This window comes from Crocodylus siamensis, chromosome 2 (assembly GCF_052110815.1).
Source record: "Crocodylus siamensis isolate JL-2025a chromosome 2, ASM5211081v1, whole genome shotgun sequence".
In the NCBI taxonomy this organism is placed as follows: domain Eukaryota; kingdom Metazoa; phylum Chordata; order Crocodylia; family Crocodylidae; genus Crocodylus; species Crocodylus siamensis.
In genome coordinates this window covers 250829383-250856327 of record NC_143396.1, presented here as the reverse complement: position 1 = coordinate 250856327, position 26945 = coordinate 250829383, and the positions used below count along the sequence as shown (strand labels likewise).

Sequence of the window (26945 nt, the reverse complement as noted above, 5' to 3'; positions counted from 1 at the left end):
CAGACTGTTCCAGACCTTGGGGGCTCGGACAGTAAAGAAATTCTTCCTTATGGCCAGCCTGAAACGGTCTTGCAGTAGTTTGTGACCGTTCGACCTCATCATCCCTTGGGGCACTCTGGTGAACAGATGTTCCCCCAGATCCTGGTGGTCACCCTGATAAACTTGTAGGTGGCCATCAGATCACCCCTGAGCCTGCGCTTTTCCAGGCTAAAGAGTCCCATGGCTCTCAGCCTGTCATCGTAAGATCTGTTTTCCTGACCTCTGATCATGCGCGTGGCTCTCCTCTGGACTCTCTCAAGCTTCTCCACATCCTTTTTGAATTGTGGAGCCCAAAACTGGACGCAGTACTCCAGCTGCGGCCTCACTAAGGCCGAGTTATCAGTGTTATGTTATAGCCAAGGGGGTCTTATATTTGTGTTGTCATAGACCAGTGGACCGGGATGAGGCTTTAAGAGGAGGTTTGGAGGCCTCACTGGTGCCCAGAGTGGGAGCACATGATTGAGTGGAGTACAGGCGCCAGAAGGGGCGCAGTTACAGGGGCACAGAGAGCCTGGCACCAGAGGGGAACAGTAGATACAGGAGTTGGAGGGCCCAGCATCAGAAGGAAGTGACAGATAGGGATGTGGAAGAGACCCTAGCATAGAGGCAGAGCTTGGCCCCAAGAAGGAGCTAAGGGAATCCACTATTCAGATTTCATATAAGCGAAGATTATATGTGGGACAATATAAGCGAAGGTTGGTGCCCTGTAGTATGCCTGTGGCATCAGGCATTAAAGGGGCAACCTCCTGCCTTGTAAACAACTCCTAATTAATCATATCAAAGGCATGGTGGGTGAGTCAAGTGGGCAGGCTGCCCCTTTAGATGGGTGGGCAGGCCAATGTGGAGAGTGGCCTTGAGACATATATGTCACATTTACCATTCATTCCTATCTACTAATTTAGATCCTGTCAAGAGTACTGGTATACTCTAAAATTAAGCATGAACAAATGCAAGTCAAATCTCACATTTATAAACAAGTTTATATCAATAGCATTAGTCAAGAATCAAGAAAAAATGTCCTGGAAATGATTAGAAGACAGAACAAGATTTACCTGTGAGAGCTGCCTGTTATGAAAGTAGATATTTGCAGCATTGAAATAAGCTAACACATAGTCAGGGTTGATGGAAATTGCTTGCTGATAATCTTTCATAGCACAAGTTAGGTCACCCATAAACTGATTGATGACACCCCGATTTGTAAGCAGCTGAGCTGTGGTAGTGAGCTAAAATATAAGAATATATAAATTCTCACTTACAAAAAGTCCACACTCAAATTTCCCTACATTTAGGGAATATTTATAAAAAATAGAAAGCATCTCTTAATCTAATTCTACAGTACACACACTCACACACAGTAAACCAGTATTTACTTTTAGTGCAGCATTTGTATCCTGAAATGCAGCAAACGCATCACCCATCTGAAGACAGACCAAGGCTCGTCCATCATAGGCAGCATGGGATTTTGGATCAATGTCAATGACAACTGTAAATTGATTCCATGCTTTTTTAAACTTTCCAAGAACCTAAAATGAGTTGTAATATAAGTTACAGTATTAATTATGCAAGCAAGATACCTATGCCCACCTCTTAAAAAATATAGGCCCACTTGTGCAGGGAAATTAGATATGTGTCTTCATTTCTATATTTGGTTAACTCAGTTCTGAACACAAACTGAAGAAAGGTGCATAAATAGTAGGCTAATTATCCAAGTATGTATCTGCATAGAGAGGTATCTAGTTTTCATGCCAAAATGTTGCAACAACAAAGCTTTTACTATTATTGTATCTGAGTTTTTTACCTTGATTTTTAAATATTTGACAATGTGCAACAATACAATAAAGTTGAGCCTTATGTAGGTGCACTTGCCTTTCAACAATACCATCAGAATGGCCTGGTGCACAGTCTGCCTTTTGATATACTAACATAATAATCACTCTTTGGATACACAGTATCCTATCTTAAATAATCTGTATGTTATATAGCCAAACCCCCTAAAAACAAAAGAACAGAAATCAGAAAGTTTTGTACATGTGTTCAAAACAGGACAAGCAGAAAGCTTAGTTCTTGCCAGTCCCTGTGGCAACACTGGCTCCATACAAATGTTCAGTTTCTCTAAGGAGACTCCCTGATCTCTCAGGAGAAACCATGAGTGCAATGTTAAAGTAGCTTGTTATATTTAATGCTTTGAAGTTGCACCTGCTTACGGAGTGCTGAATTATAGTATTGTTTATATTTAGCCTTATTTAATCATTGCTTAAGTTTTGTATAGCCTTGTTAACTTTTTATTTTTTTTAGCTGGCCTTAAGTTGCTTTTGTAGTGTTCACAGTGCTCCTTATACCTTTTCTTTTTTATCACTGTGAGAAGTGTTTTTAACATAACATAGCAATGGCCTTGTTACCACCTCAAATTAATTGAACTTGGCACTAATCAGCTGAATCAGAGGGATGAAAGAATTGGATGTATTAGAAAGGTGATAAGACAATTTCATAGATTTCATAGACATTAGGGCTGAAAGGGACTTCGGAAGATCATCGAGTCCAGCCCCCCGCTCGAAGGGCAGGAAGTCAGCTGGGGTCATAGGATCCCGGCAAGATAAGCATCTAATTTACTCTTGAAGGTGTTCAGTGTAGGTGCTTGAACCACCTCTGATGGCAGACTGTTCCAGACCTTGGGGGCTCGGACAGTAAAGAAATTCTTCCTTATGGCCAGCCTGAAACGGTCTTGCAGGAGTTTGTGACCATTCAACCTCGTCATCCCATGGGGCGCTCTGGTGAACAAACATTCCCCAGATACTGGTGGTCACCCCGATAAACTTATAGGTGGCCAGCAGATCACCCCCAAGCCTGCGCTTTTCCAGGCTAAAGAGCTCCATAGCTCTCAGCCTGTCGTCGTAAGGTCTGTTTTCCTGACCTCATGCACATAGCTCTTCTCTGGACTCTCTCAAGCTTCTCCGCATCCTTTTTGAATTGTGGAGCCCAAAACTGGACGCAGTACTCCAGCTGTGGCCTCACCAAGGCCATGTACAAGGGGAGAATGATGGCCCGGGATTTGCCTGAGAAGCATCTATGGATGCAAGCCAGCATTTTGGTTGCTTTACTAGCTGCATCATCGCATTGCAGGCTCATGTTCATCTCGTGGTCAATGATGACCCCCAAGTCTCTTTCTTCCGTAGTGCTAGCCAGCATAGCACTGCCGAGCCTATAAGGATGCTGCAGGTTTTTCTTCCCAAGGTGGAGAACCTTGCATTTTTCAGTGTTAAACACCATCAGGTTCTCATCCACCCTTTTACTGAGCCTGTCCAGGTCAGCCTAGATCGCCCTCCTGTCTTCTGGTGTGGATGCTTTGCCCCAAAGTTTGGTGTCATCGGCGAACTTGGCTAGTTCACTTCTGACTCCAATGTCCACATCATTAATGAAGATGTTGAATAATATGAGTCCAAGGACAGAGCCTTGGGAGACCCCACTGGTCACAGGGCACCATGATGATTGTCTTCCGTCAAATACTGCCCAAAGTAAGACACCAGAAAAAGGCCAAATTAAGAGGTGTGTTTGAGATGGGTCTGTGGAACAAAGGAATATGCTGACAGGACAAAAGATGGACAGTATGCTGACTTCAGAGATGCCAATCTAAAAGCAAAGAGTCATCAAAGGAGTGAAGTTGAAGAAAAGCATAAAAGGGGGCAGCAAGAAAGTTAAGTGTCTTCATCATCATAAATCCAACTTTCAACACCTATATGGACCATCCCAGCCCACAGCGTAACCTCTGCTTCCAGGAACTGAGTGGTCACCCTTTCTGTTGAGCAAAGTAACATCTGGGATTGGGTGAGATTATTGAACTGAATGTTTTTCTCTCTGAATATAGAAACTGCTAAGATAATACTTGTTGTACTAATAAAGTTTGATTTTAGAACACTGAGTTGTCTGTGTTCATACTTCACATTCCATTTAAGGGTTAATAGTGCTTTAACAATCCCTAAGCACAATCTGGTGGACAGTACAGGTATTCATAATATTTTTTCCCCACAGTAAAAGTGTCTACTCTGGGAGAAAAACAATGGGAACAAACTGAGTGAAGTAGATCCCAGGAAACTCTCTCAGGAAACTGAACATCTGTACAGGCAGAGGTCCAAAAGAAGCTGCAGAGCCATCCTCAGAGACCTCAGTGAGCTCCCTTTCCATCCTCCCTTCCCCTCCCACAGGGCTAAGGAGAGTATGCATCAGTCCCAGCCAAGCAGGGAGCAGAACACTCCCACCCCTACTCCCTCTGAGTGCTTTGGGTTAGAAAAGCCAGAAAAGCCCAGCACCAAAACACTCAGAGGCCATGTTCTGCTGCCAGCTTTTCAGTGACCTAGGATCCACTTAGGACAGACCAGAACCAACTGACCCATCCCTGCTGTACCCAGGTAACTCCAGCCCCTACAGCCTAGACTGCAGCACTTAGATGTTGGGAAGGGCAAGGGCAAGGGCAAGGTCCTGCCCAGCTGCACCTGCACTGAAATACTGTGCAGGGAGTTCATGGGACAGGCACAGACCCCTTTCCCTTCCCTAAAGCGGCAACTTTCCACCACCCTTCCCTGACCTGGCACAACCCCACCCTTTGCTGAGACTGCAGTGCTCTGTTTGGAGAAGCACTGCTTGGCTGTATGACAAGACAGGAGACAAGCTCAGCATCTCCTCTGTTCAACCCTCACCAGAGGAAGAGAGGGTGGGGGGATTCTGAGGTGCAGGTCTCCGGGGCATGGTCCCCTGATGCATCAAGCCCATCAGTGCTGACCTGTGCCCTTGCTTCTGTCAACTATTTTCAGGCAGAAAAAGGAGTCTGCAGAGCTCATTGGGATGCCTGCCCTAGGGACCCCTTGACAGCCCCGTGCCAGCAATGCAGGCTCTTTTCTTCTCTGCTTAAACTTCTATACAGGTCTTTCTGGGTAAGTTTTTCTCTCAGAAAAACAGAGCTCTGAGAGTTCTCCTGGATGATCTGAGCATGTGCCTGAAGCTACTGGAATTTTTTATTAACCTGAAAGAATGAGACCTCAACCTGAAAACTGAGACAATGACATTTTATTATTAGATAACCAAAACTAAGGACTGGGCTGCCACCCATGTATCCATCTTGAGATTACACATTAGGGTTTGCAGGTGCTAATTGTAAGGAATGCTAGTCAGTGTTAAGGTTATCATGTGGTAGTGATCAGTGGCACATGAAAGCTTAACACCCTCTCTAACTGCACAGCTCTGATCTGCTACTGCGGGGGCTGGTGAGCAGAGGCATGACTAAGGGCTGCAAGTCTGCTCTGTGGCTGCACCCCTCACCAACTCTCTAACCACCCTACAGGCCAGGAGGGAGGAGGGCCCCCCCACCACTTGTATTGTCCCCTGCACACATCCAAATTGCCACCTCCACACTCTGAATAGCTCCTGCCCCCCTATTACCCATTCCACTCCCCCAGATAGCCACTCTGCCACCCCAATCAGCCTGCGAGTGGTGGCAGTGGCAGCAACAACAAAAGGAGGACCATCTTCCCTACCTACACACCACTCACCTCCTTCAGTCCATACAATCCCATGTACCTGGATGCAGTCTTCAACAGGCTTCACACTTGCCCAGCAGCTACTCACTCCCCTGCCCCCTCATTAGTTGCAGGGCTCAGCACAGGCGGAATCCAGGCATGTAAGGAAAGCATGGGTCACAGGGAGCCTGGGAGCAGGCGGAAAGGGCAGCAGCCCCCACACTGCTCTTGGTCTGACTGGAGTATTAAGGCAGTGATCCAGGGGCAACTAGAGCTGATGGGGGCAAGGGTGGGGGCAATTGGGAGGGGTGGGAGGAGTGATCAGAACGGCAGGGTACAGATCCATCCAGCAGGGTGAATTTGGGATGGCAGGGGGTGATCCAGAGGTGAGGGGGTGATTTGGGAGCGTTGGGAGGATGGGAGGCTGACAGCTCACTGTCCACCTGTTCCTCCTCTCTCCCTCTTCCCGCCCCCCCCCTCCACTCCTGCTTTCTCCTCCCCTTCATCCCTTTCCCCTCATTCCCCACTCATCCCCTCACCAGCTGTCTCAGACTGTCAGTCCTGGGCTAGAGTCCTTGCAGAAAACTAATCCACCTGGGAGTGGTGCCTCCTGGGATACTGGAGGCCTAAATACTGGTGGTTTTATCTCAGGTGAACAGTGAGAAGTTAAATGAACTCGAGCTAGATAGCACAGGCCAAAGATAATGTTACACTACTTTGGGTGAGGTTTAAGACACTTGGAGAGCACTTAGCACTTGTTAATAAACCTTAATGTGCAGCCTTTCAAGTTTTAAGTCCACCTAATATGATCAAATGGTAACATGTAATCTCAACCTCCCATCTCGGAAGTAAATCTACATCCACTGGCTGTGGACAAGGATGAGATGTAAAGTAGAGAAGGGGAAGTATGAGCCATAATAATCTGACAAATGAAAGGAAAGCAGAAAAAAGCATGAGAAGTTACTTTTTCTAATTCTGACAACTGATTCTTTTCACTAAGCTTTTCCCCTAGAAGACTTAGCTTTAAATTTTTAGCAAGTACAAATTCAGTCTGGTAATCATATCCAATTCTTCTGCTTTGCATACCAAGAAAAGTCATGGTTTGGAGTTATTCTGTAGAACTAGCAGTTTGTTCTTGAAAGAACTTTCTTGTAAGACTGAATGACAGGAATGCTGATAACAATACTTAGCACTCAGATAGTCCTTCACACAACACTATGGCAACATTAAGCAGAATTAAACTACTTTGGTAGAATGGTCTGAAGAAATCTGTATAAAATGTACCCAAGTAGGTCTGATATACTCTATTAATATTAGTGTATTATTATTTTAAAGAGAAGCTAAATTAATTTAGAACTTCATTAAAAAGAAGGCTTCAGACAAATGGGCATAATAAATAACACTATAATCTTAGAAAATCATAGGAATCATGGAGGAGAGAAAAAAACCTATTATGTAATTTCATGTATCCCTTTACAATTGAAAGATTGTTCATTTTAGTATACAACTCAGAGGTTTTCAAAGTTCATCATACAAAAACCCCTTTCTGAAGGTTTTTAAGCATTTGTTAACATATTTTCAATCAACTTACAATACATGTATTTTTAAATAGATTCAACCAAATTATTTTGGTCATGTTTTATTTATTAAACTGCACATATAAAATGGAATAGTCTAGTGCTTACTGTTAGCTTACACAACAGGCAGGCAACCATATTATGATTTTCGATCCCACCCTCTCTTTGCACTAACGAAAGAACCTGCCTCTCACATTGCTCAAGAGCAAATCCTCTGAACAGATGTTATGAATGTAGTCCATATTAAACAAGGATATTACCTGTAAATTGTATCCTAAGCAAATCCTGGCATTTATGCACTTTGGGTTCAAATGAAGTGCTTTCAAGAAATCTTTCTGTGCTTGAATATGACCAGCTTCATGGCCATATTCCATATATGAATTTCCTCGTCCAACATAGGCATCCACAAAGAAGGGATCTATTTTAAGCACCTGGGTAAATGATTTGACAGCTTCTTCAAATTGCTGAAGTCTAACAAAACATACATATATTTGAAAGTCAGTCTTTTAGTTTCATTTTCTTTTCAACCAATAATGAAAGATGCCATCTCTAGGGACAAAGGCTCACAATTTATACACTAAAAAGATTGAACACTCAGCAGGAGAGCAAGCATCTACATAATGCTATGAAAAAGTATTTTAATCTTGACTAGAAGGGACAAAATATTTTTAAATGATTATTTCTTCTGCGTGCTCCTATTTATCATTGTAGCTGTGAAGGCTATTAGCTTTTCTTGAACACTAATTGCATCCAATAAAAGATATCACAAAAAAAATCTTGCCTCTTGACAATACGTTATCTTCCAAAACCACCACCACAGCTACCTCTCCCTATCCTTGTGCTGGTATAGGCTGTGTCTGGAGAGGGAATCTAACCTCCAGTGCTTCTGCCCAGGTCTTGCTTTGCAGGGAATGAGGCCTGCCTGTCCCTACCAAAGACAGGCAGGTGGGAAAGTACATTCAACGCAAGAGATGCCTACCTGTTTCCTGAAGAAATCCAATAAAGGAGCTACAGAAGAGATGGCAAGGCTGAGTAGACCTGCCTGACTAAACAATGAGCTCTTGAAAATAAAAAAGAAATCTTACAAAAAATGAAAAGTTGGCTGCATCACTAAGGATAAATATAAGAGTACAGTAGAAGCCTCTAGGGACAAAATGAAGACGGTCAAGACAAACTGAGGACAGTTAGCAAGAGACATAAATGTCAACACCCCTCCACCCCCAAAACATTCTGTAAGTACAGAAACCAAGACAGTGGCACTTTAAACTAACTTGTTCAGAGAAGCATAAACTTTTATAGAGTGCAGCTACTTAATTAGATACTTGTTAATCACATTTTCAGTTGTAAACTAGCCCCATGTTAAAGCAATTATGGTGTCATAAAACAAGGAATGAGCTACAGAGTTATTCCACAAAAAATGTGTAATAACTTTGTGGCTGGTTCTTATCATGCTATTAATTTATCATCTAGCCAGATGTGCCTCCAAGGCTGACAGCCCTGTCAGCTGATGGGGCTCCCACCCTTAGGAGCACATAATGCATCCTTACGGCTAGGAGCCAGGATCAGTTGATAAGGCTCCCAACTATGGGAGCACATGACAAAAACTTGTGGCTGGGAACCCCATCAGTTGAAGAGACTCGCAGCTACAAGAGTGCATTGTGCGCCCCCAGCCTCCTGGTTGGAAGTGCCATCAGCTGTGGGCTCCCAGCCTCAGGGGCACATGATGTGCTTCTGCAGCTGGGAGCCCTGTCATCTGAGGGGGCTCCCAGCCACGGGAGCTTGCTACTTGCCAGTGCAAAGGAGCCCAGGATTGTGATCCTGGGCTCCCCGTACACCAGCAATAAGGCATGATATCAAAAGTGTGATTGTGTGGATTGTGCAGATTGCAGGGGTCTTGTATATGAACATGAAAGTATATGTTGTACATAGAAATTTTACTATTTTACCGCTGCCCACTTCTCCCTAGGTCGAACCTGACCCACCCACCACCACCCTCTGAGTACAACCCTTCAGCCAATCTGCAATCCCTCTGACTGTGTAGGCATCAATGCCACAGTCGCCTAGTTTTTTTAATGAGGATGGGGTGGGAGACAGTGTCGAAGGCCTTGCTGAAGTCCAGAAAGACTACATCCACGGCGATACCTGCAATCAATGCTTTAGTGACCTGATCATAAAAGGCAATCAGGTTGGTCTGACATGACCTGCCCCTAATGAAACCATGCTGGTTGCCCTTAAGCATCATCCCTGAAGCCGGCCCATCGCAGATGTGCTCCTCGATGATCTTCTCAAAGAGTTTCCCTAGGATTGAGCCAAGACTGACGGGCCTATAGTTGTGCTGGTCCTCCCTCCTCCCTTTTTTAAAGATGGGGACCACGTTGGCTATCTTCCAATCAGCTGGCACCTGCAACGAGCACCATGAGTGCTCATAAAGCCATGCCAAAGGCCCTGCGATAACCCCTCCTAGCTCCCTCAACACCCTGGGGTGGAGAGCATCTGGACCCGCTGATTTGAACACGTCCAGCCCCTCCAGAAGCTCTCTAACCCAGTCCTCCCCAACCTGAGGTCTGGAGACGTTCCCCTCAAGTCCGTCTTGCATCACAGTGGGGAAGTCCCGGTCCCTGACCAAGAAAACAGAGGTGAAGAATTGGTTAAGGAGGTCTGCTTTCTCCTCTGATGCAACCACCAGATTGCCCAGAGAATCTTGCAGGGGCCCCACATTTCCTGGTGCTTTCTTCATCCTCCCTATATATTTGAAAAAGCACTTTTTATTATCTTTGATTTTGGATGCTAATCCTAGCTCTACGTCTGCCTTAGCTTTCCTGACAGCCCCCCTACAGGCCGAGCAGAGGAGGTATACTCCTTGTCACGGCGTGGGGACCTAGGAGTGGCCGTGATCTCTCTAACGCACCCTACCGTGCCAAGTAGACGATCCAGCACCCTTGTTCTTGCCTGCCACGTCTTTGATGTTGTCTAATTTTATAAGGGAAGCTGCTTTTTGTCCCCTTGGACATGGTGCTATGTTTATCCTGTCCCCTGTTCTGTATGGGGTGACTGGTGCACCCCAGCCTTATGGGCTATGCGTGCCTCCAACCTCCCCTGTAGCATGCCCCAAGACTCGGAGATGTACCAGACATTGACTGGTCAGTTTCCTTTCTGCACCCTGACTGGCGCCCCTGGGGCTTGTCACGCAACCGGCGCCCCTCACTGGTGCCTTGACTGGTGCCCCTCTACTCACTAGCCCTCTCGAGCCTGCTCAACATGCTTGCCTCTTCCTGGGGCTATCCCAATAAGCCCGCCCCTTTCCTGGGGCTTTCCCAATATGCTTGCCCACCCTGCGGCCTTGCTCACGCTTCTCGCACTCCCCACCCGCACTGGGGCCTTGCTCCCGTGCTTCCCGCCTGCACCAGGGCCTTGCTCCTGCACTTCCCGCGATTGGGGCTCAGGTGGCCATAGCCGTGCCTGGCCCCCTGACCCTCCTTGGGGGTCTTATGCCCTGCTCGGGCTTTACTCCCTATGCTGCCCTGCTGGGCTGGGGTCGGGACACCCCACTAGCTCCTCCCGATGTCGCCCGTACTGGGCTGGGGTCGGGACACCCCAAAACGCAGTGCCACTCTCCAGCGCACAAACTGCTGTGCCCTCTTTGGCACCAGCTTACTGTGCCCTCCCAGGGCAGCAAGAACTTCCCAGCTACTGGGGAGCTCCCCTGAGGCCTCCTCCAACCCCTACAGCCTCACCCGGTCCTCTGGTATTACACAAACAACCAAAGAGAAACATAAAGCCATGTGTCAACCGGCTATAATGCAAGATAAGCCTCCTGGCTATAGTACAAACTCCGCGCCACGCTGGCTCTTCATCATACCTCCTTTAGGGTTCTCTCTACCCCGTATCATCATGCAGCCGCTCAGATGGTCAGGCTGCTCGGCTCGGCTCAGCAGCAGAGCTCCTGCTCCTCAGGCTGCCAGAAGGGAACCCCCTCTGGCCTCAGCCTGGTTGCTTATAAAGGCCAGGCCCTGCCCCCTTCGGGCCAGCTGACCACAACGGGTTGCCCCAGCAGCCCACACCTGTGCTGCCCTTATTACTATTACCAGTAGCGAGCACCCTAGTGCTCTGCTACACATCTCCCCTTCCCTGGGTTGAGCCTCCTTATTAGGAGCGGGGCACAGAAGTGCCCTGCGACACATCCCCCCCTTAAGTTCTTAACTCACCGGAGCCGCTCTTCATTGCTGCGAGGTGTGACATTAGTCAGTGCTCTTCTCTTAGGCTTTCTCCAGGCATCCGGCAGCTCGATTACTATGGGCAGAGGTTTTCAGGTGCCTCCTCCTCGCCTTTTCCCCAAGGCGCACCACGTGGGATTTATTGGGATGTACCCACCACAGGTAGTCCCCCCACATTAGCCAACCTTGGTACATCCCGCCCTTTGCTGGCTAAGGTTCTGCCTGCCCTCTGCAACTTCTTCTCCCTTTCGACTCGCCTGGGTCCTTTCTTCCCAGTAAATCGTCGAGTTTCCAATCTCTCTCCATCTCTCTGGAGGTCTTGTAGCCTTCCCCAGATTTCCCACTGGTGGCTCAAAGCTCTCTGGGCTTCTCCTCCTGTCCAGAATTCTACTTTTCCTTGTCCCGTGGATCTCCCTCCAGGCCCCTTATAGATTTTTACATAGGCCACTTCCCCAACCATTTCTTCAATGATCTTTTTCAGGGTCCTCCATGCGATCTGTTTAGGAATGCCACTCATATATATAGGTGTGGTCTTTTTTCAGGTTCTGGTCTCTTTCTAGCTGATTGTCCCCTTCTTTTCATCTCGCAGGCCTGGGCTCTATTTTTCTTTCTGGGCTGCATCGCTCCCCTGTTCACGGAGACTATTTTCAGCTCGCCCCGCCTTGGACACCGGCCTGTCTGTATACAGCCCCTGTCAATTGGGCATGGGGTCTCACTCTTCATGGAAGTCTTTCCTTCCTTCCCTGCTGTCCCTGATTTTGCTAAGTCAGCCCCCTCTGGCTGCCCTTGATTAGGCACTACCCTTCCTTCCTTGTCTTGTGATAGGAATAGTTCCCTCAGCCAGTGTTCTATCTGGCTCATTTCTTCGGAGTGGCGCTTCTGCCACTGGTCCCATCTCAGGTCCCAGTATTTTAGGATGGCCGACTGGGCCTCCCTTTGCAGGGCCTCCAATTTCTTTCCTATGGGACTTTCTTCTCTGATGTTTCTCCCCAACTGTCCCTGCTCAGGTTCCTCTTTAGTACTCGCAGCACTCTTGACCCTAGGCCGTCCCTCTGCTCTAGGTATTGCGTAAGCCTAGGCCAGGCATTCTCAACTTGTGCCTCGGCTTGTTTCAGGGATTCCATAAGTGCCTCCCTCTCCTGGGATTTTAGCTTGGTGGCCCTCACGTACCCCTCAAACAGAGTCTCGAGAGCCTCCAGTTTTTCCCTTAGTGTGTTCATGCTCTCTAGGGTCTGCAGTTCCTGCTCAGCTATTGCTTTCCCCTTGGTTCTCTCAATGTCCTGGAACTCTTGGATTTCCAGGGTCAACTGGCCATTTGTCTCTTGTAGCCTCTCGTTATCAGCTCCCAGCCTTTGCACCTCTTCCCTCAGGGTTTGCATTTCTAGCTGCAGCTGTCCCTTTTCTGCAGTTAAGCCTGCCTCTCTAGCTTGGCTATTCTTTAAGCAAGTTCCAAGGGACTGTGTCTGTTTTCTAAGGTGGTCTTTTCCTGCCTCCAGATCCTGTACCTGAGATCTTAACTCTGCATTCTCTTTTCTCTGGTTCCCTAGTTCTTCCTCAAGGGACCGATACTGTTCACATAGCACCTTGTGATTTTTCATAAAAGCCTTCACTTTTTCTATCTCCTGCACTACCACCTTGTTATCCTTCTCAATTTGAGCCCGGTTCTCATCCAGGTTTTCTTGTAGCTGTTTGGCCAAATATTCGGCCTGCAAACATCTCCCCTGCCATTGCTCTAGGTCCTCATGTAGGCCTTCTATTTGGTCCACTTGGTTGCAGACTTCCTCCTGTAGGACCCCTATCAGTCTTTTAGTCACGTCCAGCCTTTGCTGCACTTCCTGTTGTTCCCCTATCTGAATTGTGCAGGTTTTTCATAGATTTCATAGATATCAGGGCTGGAAGGGACCTCGAGAGATCATCGAGTCCAGCCCCCTGTCCAAAGGGCAGGAAGTCAGCTGGGTCATAGGATCCCAGCAAGATAAGCATCCAATCTACTCTTGAAGGTATTCAATGTAGGTGCTTGAACCACCTCCGCTGGCAGACTGTTCCAGACCTTGGGGGCTTGGACAGTAAAGAAATTCTTCCTTATGGCCAGCCTGAAACGGTCTTGCAGGAGTTTGTGACCGTTCGACCTTGTCATCCCTTGGGGCGCGCTGGTGAACAAACGTTCCCCCAGATCCTGGTGGTCACCCCGATAAACTTATAGGTGGCCATCAGATCACCCCTGAGCCTGCGCTTTTCCAGGCTAAAGAGTCCCATGGCTCTCAGCCTATCATCGTAAGATCTGTTTTCCTGACCTCTGATTATGCGCATGGCTCTCCTCTGGACTCTCTCAAGCTTCTCCACATCCTTTTTGAATTGTGGAGCCCAAAACTGGACGCAGTACTCCAGCTGCGGCCTCACCAAGGCCGAGTACAAGGGGAGAATGACGTCCCGGGATTTGCTCGAGAAGCATCTATGGATGCAAGCCAGCATTTTGGCCGCTTTATTAGCCGGAGCATCGCATTGCAAGCTCATGTTCATCTTGTGGTCAATGATGACCCCCAAGTCTCTTTCTTCTGTAGTGCTATCCAACGTAGCACTGCCGAGCCTATAAGGATGCTGCAGGTTTTTCCTCCCAAGGTGGAGAACCTTGCATTTTTCGGTGTTAAACACCATCAGGTTCTCGTATACCCATTTGCTGAGCTTGTCCAGGTCAGCCTGGATCACCCACCTATCTTCTGACATGGATGCTTTGCCCCAAAGTTTGGTGTCATCGGCAAACTTGGCCAGTCCACTCCTGACTCCAATGTCCACATCATTAATGAAGATGTTGAACAGGATGGGTCCCAGGACAGAGCCTTGAGGGACCCCACTGGTCACAGGGCACCACAATGAGTGACTGCCATCAATTACAACCCTCTGGGTCTGACCACGGAGCCAATTTCCCAGCCAGCGGATCGTGGTGGGGCCAAGGCCACAAATGGCCAGTCTGGCCAAGAGGTGATCACAGGATACCAGATCAAAAGCTTTTTTGAAGTCAAGATATATGACATCAATCTCTTCTCCCTTGTCCAGGTGATAGGTCACCTGATCATAAAAGGAAATGAGATTGGTCAAAAAAGACCTACCCGCAACAAACCCATGCTGGCTATCCCTTAGGATGTTAGCCTGGGCCAGTCCATCAAGGATGGCCTCCTTAATAAACTTTTCTAAGATCTTCCCCAGGATAGAAGTCAGGCTAATGGGCCTGTAGTTAGCCGGATCCACTCTCCTCCCTTTCTTGAAGATCGGCACCACATTGGCCTTCTTCCAGTCTTCAGGCACTACACAAGAGCGCCAGGAGTTTTCAAAGATCCCTGCCAGGGGCTGGGCTATGACGCTCGCCAGCTCCTTGAGTACCCTGGGGTGCAGATTGTCAGGGCCGGCTGACTTGAAGGTATCCAGCTTCTCAAGATGTTCCTTCATGAGGTCAGCATTTATGGAGGGTAGGGGATCCCCATCACCCAGATCTCCCTGTCCCATAGCAGGCATGGGCGTCCCATGGGACTGATGAAACACTGATGCAAAGTACCTATTTAATAGGTTGGCTTTTTCCTGGGCTTCAGTTGTCAGTTGCCCCATCTGGTTTAGCAGGGGTCCAACGTTGCCCTTATATTTTCATAGTTTCATAGTTTGTAGGGTCGGAAGGGACCTGAGCAGATCATCTACTCCGACCCTCTGCCATGGCAGGAAAGAATACTGGGGTCAAATGACCCCAGCAAGATGTTCATCTAACCTCCTCTTAAACACCCCCAGGGTAGAAGCCTGCACCACTTCTCTTGGAAGTTGGTTCCAGACCCTAGCCACCCTGACAGTGAAGTAGCGCCTTCTGATATCTAACCTAAACCCACCCTCTGCCAGCTTGTGACCGTTATTCCTGGTCACTCCTCGTGGTGCTCGGGGGAACAGTGACTCCCCCAATGCCTGCTTATCCCCCCTGACTAGTTTATAACAGGTCCTGAGCCTTCTCTTCTGGAGGCTGAACGGGTTCAGGTCCCGTAGCCTCTCCTCATAGGGCCTGCCCTGTTGTCCCCTGATCATATGAGTGGCCCTCCTCTGGACCCTCTCCATGCTGTTGACATCCCTCTTGAAGTGCAGCTCCCAGAACTGGACGCAGTACTCCAACTGCAGCCTGACCAGTACCGCATAGAGGGGGAGGATCACCTCTTTGGACCTGCTCGAGATGCATCTGTGGATGCATGACAAGGTGCAGTTGGCCTTCCTAACTGCCTCCCCACACTGCTGGCCCATGTTCATCTTGGAGTCAATGATGACCCCCAGATCCCTTTCCGCCTCTGTGCTGATAAGAGGGGAGTTCCCCAACCTGTAGGTATGGTGCCGGTTGTTCCTCCTGAGGTGCATCACCTTGCACTTGTCTGTGTTGAAACACATCCTATTCTTGTCCGCCCACCCTTGTAACCTGTCTAGGTCTGATTGTAGCCTGTTGCATCCTTCCAATGTACCCACGTCCCCCCACATCTTAGTGTCATCAGCAAATTTGGAGAGGGTGCTGCTTTTTACCCCCTCATCCAAATCGCTGATAAAGATGTTGAACAGTGCGGGCCCGAGGACCGAGCCCTGCGGAACCCCACTGCCCACGTCCTTCCAGGTTAGAGAAGGACCCATCCACTACCACCCTCTGGGTGCGGCCCTCCAGCCATTTGGCGACCCATTTGACTGTGTGGGTGTCTACACCACAGCCCCCCAGTTTCTTAATGAGAACAGGGTGAGAGACAGTGTCAAAAGCCTTCCGGAAGTCCAGGAAGATTATATCCACTGCTACCCCTGCGTCTAATGATCTCATGATCTGATCGTAAAAGGCCACCAGGTTGGTCTGACAGGACCTTCCACTGATGAACCCATGTTGGTTGCCCCTAAGCATGCAGTCTCCTGCTGGCCCCTCCTGGATGTGTGCCACAGCATAATTTTCTCGAACAGCTTGCCTAGGATCGAGGTAAGACTAACCGGCCTATAGTTTCCTGCCTTTTTTGAAGATGGGGACCACGCTGGCCCCCTTCCAGTCCTCTGGTACCTCACCAGAGCACCACGAGTGCTCGTAAAGTTGTGCCAGGGGACTTGCAATGACTTCGGCCAGTTCCTTTAGAACTCTAGGGTGGAGATCATCCGGGCCGGCTGACTTGAATACATCCAACCCCTCCTGAAGCTCCCTAACTAAATCCTTGCCAACCTGTGGCCCAGGTGTGCCTCCCCCGGGGCCCGAGGGGGGCTCAGCAGGGAGGTGGCTGTTCTGGTCCCTACTTAGGAAGACGGAGGCAAAGAAATCGTTAAACATGTTAGCTTTGCCGTCTGGTGTGACGACCAAGTTACCCATGTCATCCTGCAAGGGCCCCACATTACCTGGGACCTTCTTTTTACCCCCTACGTATTTAAAAAAGGACTTCTTATTGTCCTTAATCTGAGAAGCTAGTCCCAGTTCCATCTCTGCCTTGGCCTTCCTAACTGCCCCCCTACATCCCCGAGCAACTACAGAATAGCCCTCCCTGGTGATGACCCCTTCTTTCCACTGGGTATAAGCCTCCTTTTTAGCAAGGAGACATTCCCGGATTCTTTTGGTGAGCCACAGAGGCTTGTGTGCTCTCCTGCTCCCTTTGATCCTCGTTGGGATTACCTTCCTTTGGGCTTGGAGCATTGTCTCCTTAAGGAGCGACCACTGTCCTTGGATACCTGGCTCCCCTCCCCCCCGGGACCTCAGCGCTTCTCCAACTATCCTCCTTAGCTCGTTGAAGTCTGCCCTCCTAAAATCTAGGGCCGCTGCCTTACTGCATGCCTTTGCCACCTTGCGCTGGATGGTGAATTCCAGCAGACGATGATCGCTGTTGCCCAGGTGGTCGAGCACTCGCAGCCCCCTCACCAGGTTATCACCCATGGCCAGCACTAGGTCCAACAAGGCGTCCCCCCTGGTGGGGCTGTGCACCTCCTTGCTTTTCCTCCGGCTCCCCACATATCTGAAAAAGGACTTTTTGTTGTCCTTGATGCCTGAAGCTAGTTGGAGTTCAGTTGCAGCCTTGGCTTTCCTGGTTTGCTCCCTGCAGGACCGGACCAGCGCAGAATAATCCTCCTTGGAGGTGAATCCCGTCCTCCATCCTTTGTAGGCTTTCCTTTTTAGCCGCAGGAGGTCCGCTAGGTCCCTGGAGAGCCAGGAGAGCTGCTGTGCCTTCTTGCTGCCTTTCCTCCGTGTTGGAATAGACTTGGTTTGTGTATTGAGGATCGCTTCCTTGAGAAGCAACCACTCTTCTTGAACTCCCATCTCCCTGGGGTCATGGTCCCTAAGGTTCCAGGAGACAGAGCCACCCAGGCTGTCATCTCCTTCTGCATTTCCTGCAGCCTTGTCTCCCTCTCCTGACTCTTCTGAGCCTCTTGGGAAATCAGTTGCTCCAACCTCCTAGTTTCCTCTGCCTCGGCTGACACTAGGCGTCTAATTTCTTTTGCAGTTCCCTCCTTCTTCCCTGGTGATAATTGTCGCTCTAAAGCTGCCGACTTAGCCTCAGCTTTCTCTTTCTGGGCTTTTGCTAGTTCTAACTCCTGTTCCAGTCTGGCCACCTTTTCCTTCATCTCCTCCATTCTCAATTGCCCGACAAAGTTTTCCAGCCCCTAGCCTTCCGTCATTTCCTTTTGAGCCATTTTTACCCTGCCCTTACTTCCCCTGGGTCAGGGCCTCAGTCTTGCCTTCAAAATTCCCAGCAATGGGTATCCTCTCTCAGCTCCACCTAGTGAGCTGTAGTAAAAGTCTTTTCTATAAACGTCCGCCTTTCTATTATAGCCCTTAGGTTCGTTCCCCTGTTCAGGGACACAGAGTCCTTCCCGTACACGGCCTGCCTTCCCGGCCAATGCACCACTTTGTCACAGGACCTAGGAGCGGCCGTGATCTCTCTAACGCCCCCTACCGTGCCAAGTAGACGATCCAGCACCCTTGTTCTCACCCGCCACGTCTTTGATGTTGTCTAATTTTATAAGGGAAGCTGCTTTTTGTCCCCTTGGACATAGTGCTATGTTTATCCTGTCCCCTGTTCTGTATGGGGTGACTGGTGCACCCCAGCCTTATGGGCTATGCGTGCCTCCAACCTCCCCTGTAGCACGCCCCAAGACTCGCAGATGTACCAGACATTGACTGGTCAGTTTCCTTTCTGCACCCTGACTGGCGCCCCTGGGGCTTGTCACGCAACCGGCGCCCCTCACTGGCGCCTTGACTGGTGCCCCTCTACTCACTAGCCCTCTCGGGCCTGCTCAACATGTTTGCCTCTTCCTGGGGCTTTCCCAATAAGCTTGCCCCTTTCCTGGGGCTTTCCCAATATGCTTGCCCACCTTGCAGCCTTGCTCGCGCTTCTCGCGCTCCCCTCCCGCACTGGGGCTTGCTCCCATGCTTCCTGCCCGCACCGGGGCCTTGCTCCCGTGCTTCCCGCGGTCAGGGCTTAGGTGGCTGTAGCCATGCCTGGCCCCCTGACCCTCCTTAGGGGTCTTACGCCCTGCTCGGGCTTTACTCCCAATGCTGCCCCGCTGGGCTGGGGTCGGGACACCCCACTAGCTCCTCCTGATGTCGCCTATACTGGGCTGGGGTCAGGACACCCCAAAATGCAGTGCCACTCTCCAGCATACAAACTGCTGTGCCCTCTTTGGCACCAGCTTACTGTGCCCTCCCAGGGCAGCAGGAACCTCCCACGGTACTGGGGAGCTCCCCTGAGGCCTCCTCCAACCCCTACAGCCTCACCCGGTCCTCTGGTATTACACAAACAACCAAAGAGAAACATAAAGCCATGCGCCAACCGGCTATAACGCAAGATAAGCCTCCTGGCTATAGTACAAACTCCGTGCCACGCTGGCTCTTCATCATACCTCCTTTAGGGTTCTCTACCTCGTATCATCATGCAGCCGCTCAGACGGTCAGGCTGCTCGGCTCGGCTCAGCAGCAGAGCTCCTGCTCCTCAGGCTGCCAGAAGGGAACCCCCTCTGGCCTCAGCCTGGTTGCTTATAAAGGCCAAGCCCTGCCCCCTTCGGGCCAGCTGACCACAACTGGCTGCCCCGGCAGCCCACACCTGTGCTGCCCTTATTACTATTACCAGTAGCGAGCACCCTAGTGCTCTGCTATACTCCTCTTTGGAAATAGCACCCCCCTTCCACCAGTTGTACACTGCCTTTTTGGCAATCAGGCATTCCCGGACACCTTTGGTGAGCCAGGGGGACTTTCGGGCACTCCTGCCCCCCTTGCTTCTTGGTGGGATGGTCACCCCTTGGGCCCGGAGTATTGTCTCCTTAAGGAACGACCACTCATCTTGGGCACTAAGCGCCAATGCTCTCAAAAACCCCAGTGCCTCTCCCACTAATCTGCTCAACTCGTTGAAGTTGGCCCTCTTGAAGTCTAGGACTACCACCTTGCTGCAGGCTCTTGACACCCTGTGCCGGATGGTGAATTCCAGCAAGCGATGATCACTAATCACCCAGGTGGTCAAGAACCTGGAGGCCCCTTACCAGGTTGTCGCCTGTGGTCAGAACCAGGTCCAAGAAGGCATTTCCTTTGGTGGGACTGTGTACCTCCTGAATTAAGTGGAGGTCCGGTATCTCGGTCAGAAACCTCCTGGACTGGTCCGACCTGGCTGACTGTTCCTCCCAGCAGATGTCCGAGTAATTTAAATCACCCATGACAACTACATCCCTTGCCTTAAGTGCCTCTGCAAGCTGGCCCGAAAATTCCAGGTTCAGCTCCTCCCCTTGGCTGTGGGGTCTGTAGTAGACTCCCACCGTTAGATCCCTCTCCCCACAGCCCCCTTGTATCTTGACCCAGAGCACTTCCACTTGCCCCTCCTCTGACCCCATTCTGCTGGCAGAGGATGTGTATTGCTCCTTGACATACAGCGCCACACCCCCACCTTTCCTTCCTTCTCTATCCCGCCTGTAAAGCCTATAGCCTGTAATGCTAACTGCCCAGTCATGAGATGAATCCCACCACGTTTCTGTAAGCCCTATTATGTCTGGGTCTGAACTGACTATTCTGAGGGCAGAATAGGCCTGCCCTCAGAATAGCCAGACCTAAACTAAGCTAAGCTCTGCTCCTCACTGCCTGTGTGCTGCACTGTGGCTGCATGCACACACAGGCATTTATCGGCCAAGTTATTGGCCACTTCAGGCCAATAACCTATTCTGTGGGCAGGTCTGCAGACTATGTCTAAAGGATCTGTGAAAGATGACTATGATCAATCAAAAGTATATAAATATCCATGCTTACAATTCAAAGGGGTCTGCACCTCCTTTCAAAATTTTGAAATGTGTCCACACCCCCATTTGAAATTTCTTAGGGGTCTGCAAATGAAAAAAGGTTGAAAACCACTGATCTACAGTGATCTATTCCATGCTCATTACCCTCCCTAGCATCAATTATCTTTGGTTTTCAGATGTCAGAGGAAACATCTCTGACTATTCTGTTTAATAGATGTATGATCCATGAATTTGTCCTGTCCCTTTTTGAGCCTGGCTATACTATCTCCTTCTACAACCTCCTGTGGCAATGGGTTCCACAAGTTAACTATGTGCTGTGTGAAAATGTACTTATTAGTTTAAAACATTTATTCTACTAATTTCAGTGAGTGCCCCCCTAGTTCTAGTATTCTAGGACTTGGTGAATAACAGTTCCATTTAGGGGTGCACTGATAGATTTTGGGGGCTTATACCAATAGCCGATATTTAAGGAGGCATATTGGCTGATACCGATCCAATTTCCGATACAGCTGCATGCAGCTGGTAAGTCTGTTGAGGTGGAAAGCAAAAAGGGAAAGAAGAGGCACTACAGGGGGGCTACAGCAAAATCTGGGGTGGCTGCAGCCCCCTCTGTAGACCCCTCCCAGTGCTGCCACCAGCCACCCCGAGCCCAGCCCCTGCCAAGAAGAGCCGCGCAGCCCTGGCTCCAACCTGCAGCTGCAGCCTGCTCCCCACCCTGCGCAGACGCAGGGGCATGTGCCCCTCCCATGACCTCCCAGGGCGTATGCAGCAATGGGAGCTCCCCCCATGAACTGTGGCTCTGTCCTGCACCCCACCCCAGATGAGCAGCGCCTGCCCCTGTCCCCTCCCCTCCCCTCCCTCACCACAGGGAGCATTTTTCTCCCCGCCATGCCCCTTTTCTTCCCCCTCCCCTTCCACCACAACAGACTTACCAGTTGCACACTACTAAGCTCTGCTTCTCACTGCCTGTGTGCTGAACTGTGGCTGCGTACACACACAGGCATTTATTAGACAAATTATTGGCCACTTCAGGCCAATTTCCGATACAGCCAATTTTCTTTATATCGGTACCGATCCGATATTGGACCAACATATTGGTGTACCTCTTGTTCCATTCCCTATTTACTCTGTCTACATCTCACAATGTTATAGACCTCTATCCTATCCCAACCCTCATCAGCCTTCTCCTTTCCAAACTGAAGACCCCCAGTCTTTTTAGCATCTCCTGATATGGCAACTGCTCCATATCCCTGATCATTTTAGTTGCCCTTTTCTGTACTTTCTAGTCTTCCCTCCCTTATCTTCCCCTTTTTTCCTTTCTCTTTTCCTATGCTCAGTTGACAGATACCAAAAGATGAAATATACTATCATGCTCCCCCCAATCCTGTTTCACTTTCTCCTGTATCTTACACCTTACAAAACCACCTGTGTACCTGTTATAGCACATTCCAATAACTTGATAGATCGTGCTGTCATCTGGACTATTCAATGTTACCTCTTTAAAATCCTGAAAAAAGACATTCAAATAAACACAATTATATTATTTTGTTTTACTTAAAAATATTTAGCAAATCAAATTTATATTCACATGTCGACAAAAGAATGACATGTGAACACAGACCGAACAGATTTTCAAAGGGACTGATGAGTCAGTTAATTGTTTCTATGTGTATGACCATGATGTTGGTAGAACAAACCTTTCTAGTCATTTGCTATCAAGGTGTTCCCTAGAAAGCTGGACAAAATATTACTTCAACAATACACTTTTAACACACACACAAAAAGGCTGCTGGAATAACCTAAAATAACAATTTGGAATAAAAATATGATTAATCTTTTTATTTTATGTTATATTTTATAAATGTGTAAATAACCATGTTTAATTGCAACATTGTGAATGAAGGTACAGACAAAGGAAGAAATTAACATGGTTAAAAAGGGGTTTACCACATGTCAGCTGTTCTGGGGGCACCATCATTCAAACCTCACAGAAAGCAAAGGCTGAACCTGGGCAGTTTATTCCTCAATGAAACAATTATCATGGTTTACTTTTCTTAATGCAGGAGAAGTACAGGCATGCAGGTATTGCTGCTGAGCTGCTGATTCACTTGAACTTTATTCACAGTGTTCTAGTTAAAGACTTGTCAATCTTTCTGTTATAAATCACTGTTTTAATTATGTATAAAATTTTCCTTTCACAGAACTTGGAATACAATGTCCAAACATATATGGTTTTAATATCTGAGCCTCTACTAGAGAAAAAGTTTTCTGGGATTTCTTCATAAAGGAAAAACACATTTTAACTTTACACAGAAGAATCAGTTACAGTCTTTGTCAACGAAAAGTAAGTTTTACATAGTCAGCACAGCCTCTTATCAACACACAGTACAACAGAACTATCACTGATGTACCCTCCATAGAAATAGCTTAGAGGGCATTTTCCAGCACTGGAAATGGCAAAAATAACAAACATCTAAGCCACATAAAAAGATTTAATAATCAGAAGATTATTAAAAGGATCATCTGTTTTAATGACATGTACAGCTTTTGTGTAGCAAAATCTAATTATGTTAGTACAAAAGCTCTCCCTTGTGGTAGCAATTTTTAATTGTATAACTGATATTTTACAGAACAAAACTGGTCCTAAACAGTTCTATAAACTGTGGTCCAATCCATCAAAGAACTTTACACACCAAATAATCCTAATGAACCCATGGAACTTTTCACATGCCTGGCTCAGTAAATTCTTCTCTGCATTGGGGAATAAAGGCAGAGAAGTCAACAAACTGGAAGATTCTAGTACAAAATGGTTACATCTCCTAAGGTCACTTGTACACATGATAGGGGTTTAGTTTCCTAAATTGAAATAGTGGGTATTTAATTAGTCGGTTTTTAACTGTGATGATTAAAAACCCACTGAAACCTCCCAGGAAAGGGCTGGCTTGCCCCTGGGGTAGCACGGGAAGGCAGTAGGAGGGTGGCTGGGTGTGTTGGCAGCCAGAGAAGGTGGTGGGGACAGTGCCCAGGGCACTGGAAGCCTGCCAAGCCTGAGTTTCTGCAAGCCCACCCAGGCTTCTGGTGCCCCATGCACCATCTGTGCTGCCTTCTCCAACTGCCAGCACACAAAGCCACCCTCCTACCGCCTTCCCACACTGCCCAGGGGCAAGCCGATTCATTTCTAGACTTCCAGGAAGCAGGAAGGTGGTGGGGACAGTGCACGGGGCACTGGAAGCCCACCAAGCCTCTTGCTGTCTTTTTCTTTTTTTCCTGTGGAGCCTGCCTGCAGCCAGGAAGGAAGCTGCCAGTGGGCTGAGCAGCCCCTGAACTGCAGGGGACCCCTAGGGATTGATGTATTGCTGCAATTTGTTACGTGACAAACTAAAATACATTGGGATGTGTTTTAGTTTGCTATGTAACAAAGTCATTTAATTCACAATACACCACTGCACATGTAAAGTGTGACACAATTAAATTGCTAAAAAGGAAAATTAAATTGCTAAAAAGGGCAAATTTTTTAACATGTACAAGCACCCTAACTAACAAAACTGATTTACAAAACACTCTATGTTAGATGCTGATAGACTGATGTTGGGAAGTAATTAGCTATCTGGGGGCCTTCTTACACTTTACATTTGTGAACTGCACAAGTGTTGATGGGTGTTAGCACTGGCTGGAATTTGGAACAGTCACACTTCAGGCCAGCAGGGGGCTGGAGGACTGAAAGGGAAGAATCCCACTCCCCAACCTTTCTGGGCTTCCACATTGCCCTCTGATCCCCGGGGCTCCTCCAATTCCCCCTTCCCAACCTGTGGGGATTGCACCCTGCCTGTCAGAGTCCCCCCTACCCTCAGAGTCCCCCCACCACTTCCTGCCTCCCCCTGACCCCAGGGTATTATTTACTTGTGGTTGCCTGCAGTTTATGTCTCAGGGAATCAGGCAGGGAAGGGTTAACCTGCCTGCCCAGCCACTGCTGCTGCCAGCCTACTACTTTTCTGGGCAGGGAGCAGTAGTTGAGCAGGTAGTTTAACCCTTCCTTGCCTGCTCCCTTGGGACAGACAGCATGGGCAGCAGCAAGCAAGCAGGGAGGGGGATGGGCAGTGAGTGAGGATCTGGGATGTTGGGGTGTAGTGGGCCCAATCTGGACCATCAGGGGAGGGCGGTGGGTGGGGCATCTATACTAAGGTGTAACCTAAAGTGGCTATACTTTGGTATAAAGCAAGATAGGTAACACAGGTCTGAGATAATCCTCCCCTCGAGTGGCATAACTGAGCCACATAATGAGTGACTAAAATGTGTTTCAGCTGTTAACGTGCAGACAATCCAGAAGTTCAGATCTCCGGAAGCTGCCCAAAATTATGTGCAACAAGGCCATAGGCAACATTCCATAGGCCTCTGCCACTTAACTGTTGTTTTGTAAATCTATATTTTCAAATTCATTCAAGAAATACATTTTTTTGCTTACCATGTTGGTTCTGTTCCATTAGCAGGGCTTACAATTCTTTCAGATGACCTTGTACTCTGCCGCATATATCATCTGAGTCTCTCAGCTAAGCAGATCTGCTTACCGCAGTTTAAAACATCAGACAGACTGTCGTAGGGCACTAAGGTGCCTGCTCCTTTAAGGGCAGAAACTGTCTAGAGGGAGGGCCCAAGGACCCAGGCAGAAACCCCACAGGTGCGAGTTACTGAGGCAGCAGGCTAACAAGGGAATTAGCCCGCACCTGTACCTGGCCAGCTGGCTGGAAGACAGCAGGACCCAGGGCCCATAAAAGCCCCAGGGCTGGAACTGAAGGCAGTTGGGGCCCTGGCAGCTGCCAGGGGTAGTGAAGTTTGCATAGAAAAGCTCCATAGAGATACCTGGGTGCATGTGCTGCTGCTGGTGAGACTAAAGTATCCAGGATTATGGTTGCTGTTACATTATAGCCCAGGGGCTCATATTTAGGTTGTTGCTTTTAATCCGGTGGACCAGGCTGAGGCCATTGAGGAGAAGGAGGCCTCACTGGGGCACACTACTGTGCAGAACCCCAGCACCAGAGGGCGCAGTAACAGAGGGTGAGCAGACCCCAGTGCCAGAGGGTGCAGTTACTGAGGCCAAACTAAACTGAGGCCTTATCATGAGAGACAACATCTACATACTATCTGCAAGGCATGTGGCATAATAAAGGGGCAGTTTTGGAGTCACGCAACTAGCCCATAAGGCTTGGGGCATCCCACAGGGTACTTACTTAGAGAGGGACCCACCAAGGGGTCTAAGAACCCACACAGTTAGCGGGGTCCACCAGGACCATGACTGCATAGCACCTTGAGGGCAGCCTCCCTATCTATCATGATTATTTTAACCATCCAGACATGGCAGATGAGAATAGAAGGTGTCTGTAGGGCAAAGCTCGCAAGGTCACAGGGCTCTAGGGGCATCATGGCCATCCCTAGGGACCCCACCCCATGATAGAGACCCATAAAGCAGTGACTCTATTTCACCCATTTCTATGCCAGGGCTACCAAGTGCAAAGGAATTTGCCATGAATTTCAAGTGGGATATTTTTGGTTCGTTATAATGGTATCCATATTCATCCTTGGACCTATGAAAACCACCCAATTTTCTAGAGTACCAAGGCTGAAATCATTACTGTCACATAAATCTAAAACTAACAATAGAAAATAAAGACAAATACAAGTACAATATTGTGAACATATTCTTGTAAGTAACAACATATTACAATTTTTGAGAAGTTTAAAAACTTTAAGAATATGAAAGTATAGCTCTTACAGGTTGGCTGACCTCCTACATCAGGCTTTAAACTAAGCATGACAGGGGACAGGGAGGCAGGAGATGGAGAGAGTCTAGAACCTACAAACTGTGAGACATACAGCAGTACACCCCAGGTGAGTACCAAGGGACCCTTTGGGCATCAGAATGGGGAGGCACCAAAGGCACCATTTGGAGGGCTCAAGTGCCTCTATACTAATGCTAGGAGCATGGGGAACAAGCAGGAAGAACTTGCACTTCTACTTGCAGATAATAACTTTGATTTAGTGAGGCTAACGGAAACCTGGTGGGACCCTACCCATGACTGGGTACACACTGAGGGTTAAAGGTTATACATAAGGAACAGAGTAGGGAGGAAAGGGGGCAGGGTTGCTCTCTATGTAAAGGAGCATTATACATCTACCCTAATCAAAATGGGATCAGACGAAGAAAAAGTTGAGGCATTGTGGTTTAGGATATTTGGAGGTCATGGGGAAAAGGACTTGGTGGTGGGGGTCTGCTACAGACCACCACACCAAGAGGAAAAGCTAGACTTGGAATTCTTGAGGCAGCTCTCAGAGGCCGTACAGTCTAGGGATGTGGTTGTCACGGGGGA

General features: G+C 48.5%; 1 protein-coding gene across 1 annotated transcript in view; it reads right to left on the bottom strand.

Annotated features, from left to right (window-relative positions):
- The window catches only part of TTC6 (tetratricopeptide repeat domain 6), a 136090-nt gene that overhangs the window by 4796 nt on the left and 104349 nt on the right, over window positions 1-26945 (bottom strand). The window contains exons 28-31 of the mRNA XM_090034981.1: window positions 22017-22090; window positions 7384-7594; window positions 1410-1562; window positions 1092-1262 (exon numbers count right to left, since the gene is read on the bottom strand). Of these exons, the coding sequence (XP_089891107.1) occupies window positions 1092-1262; window positions 1410-1562; window positions 7384-7594; window positions 22017-22090 (609 nt within the window). The remainder of the gene's footprint in view (window positions 1-1091; window positions 1263-1409; window positions 1563-7383; window positions 7595-22016; window positions 22091-26945) is intronic.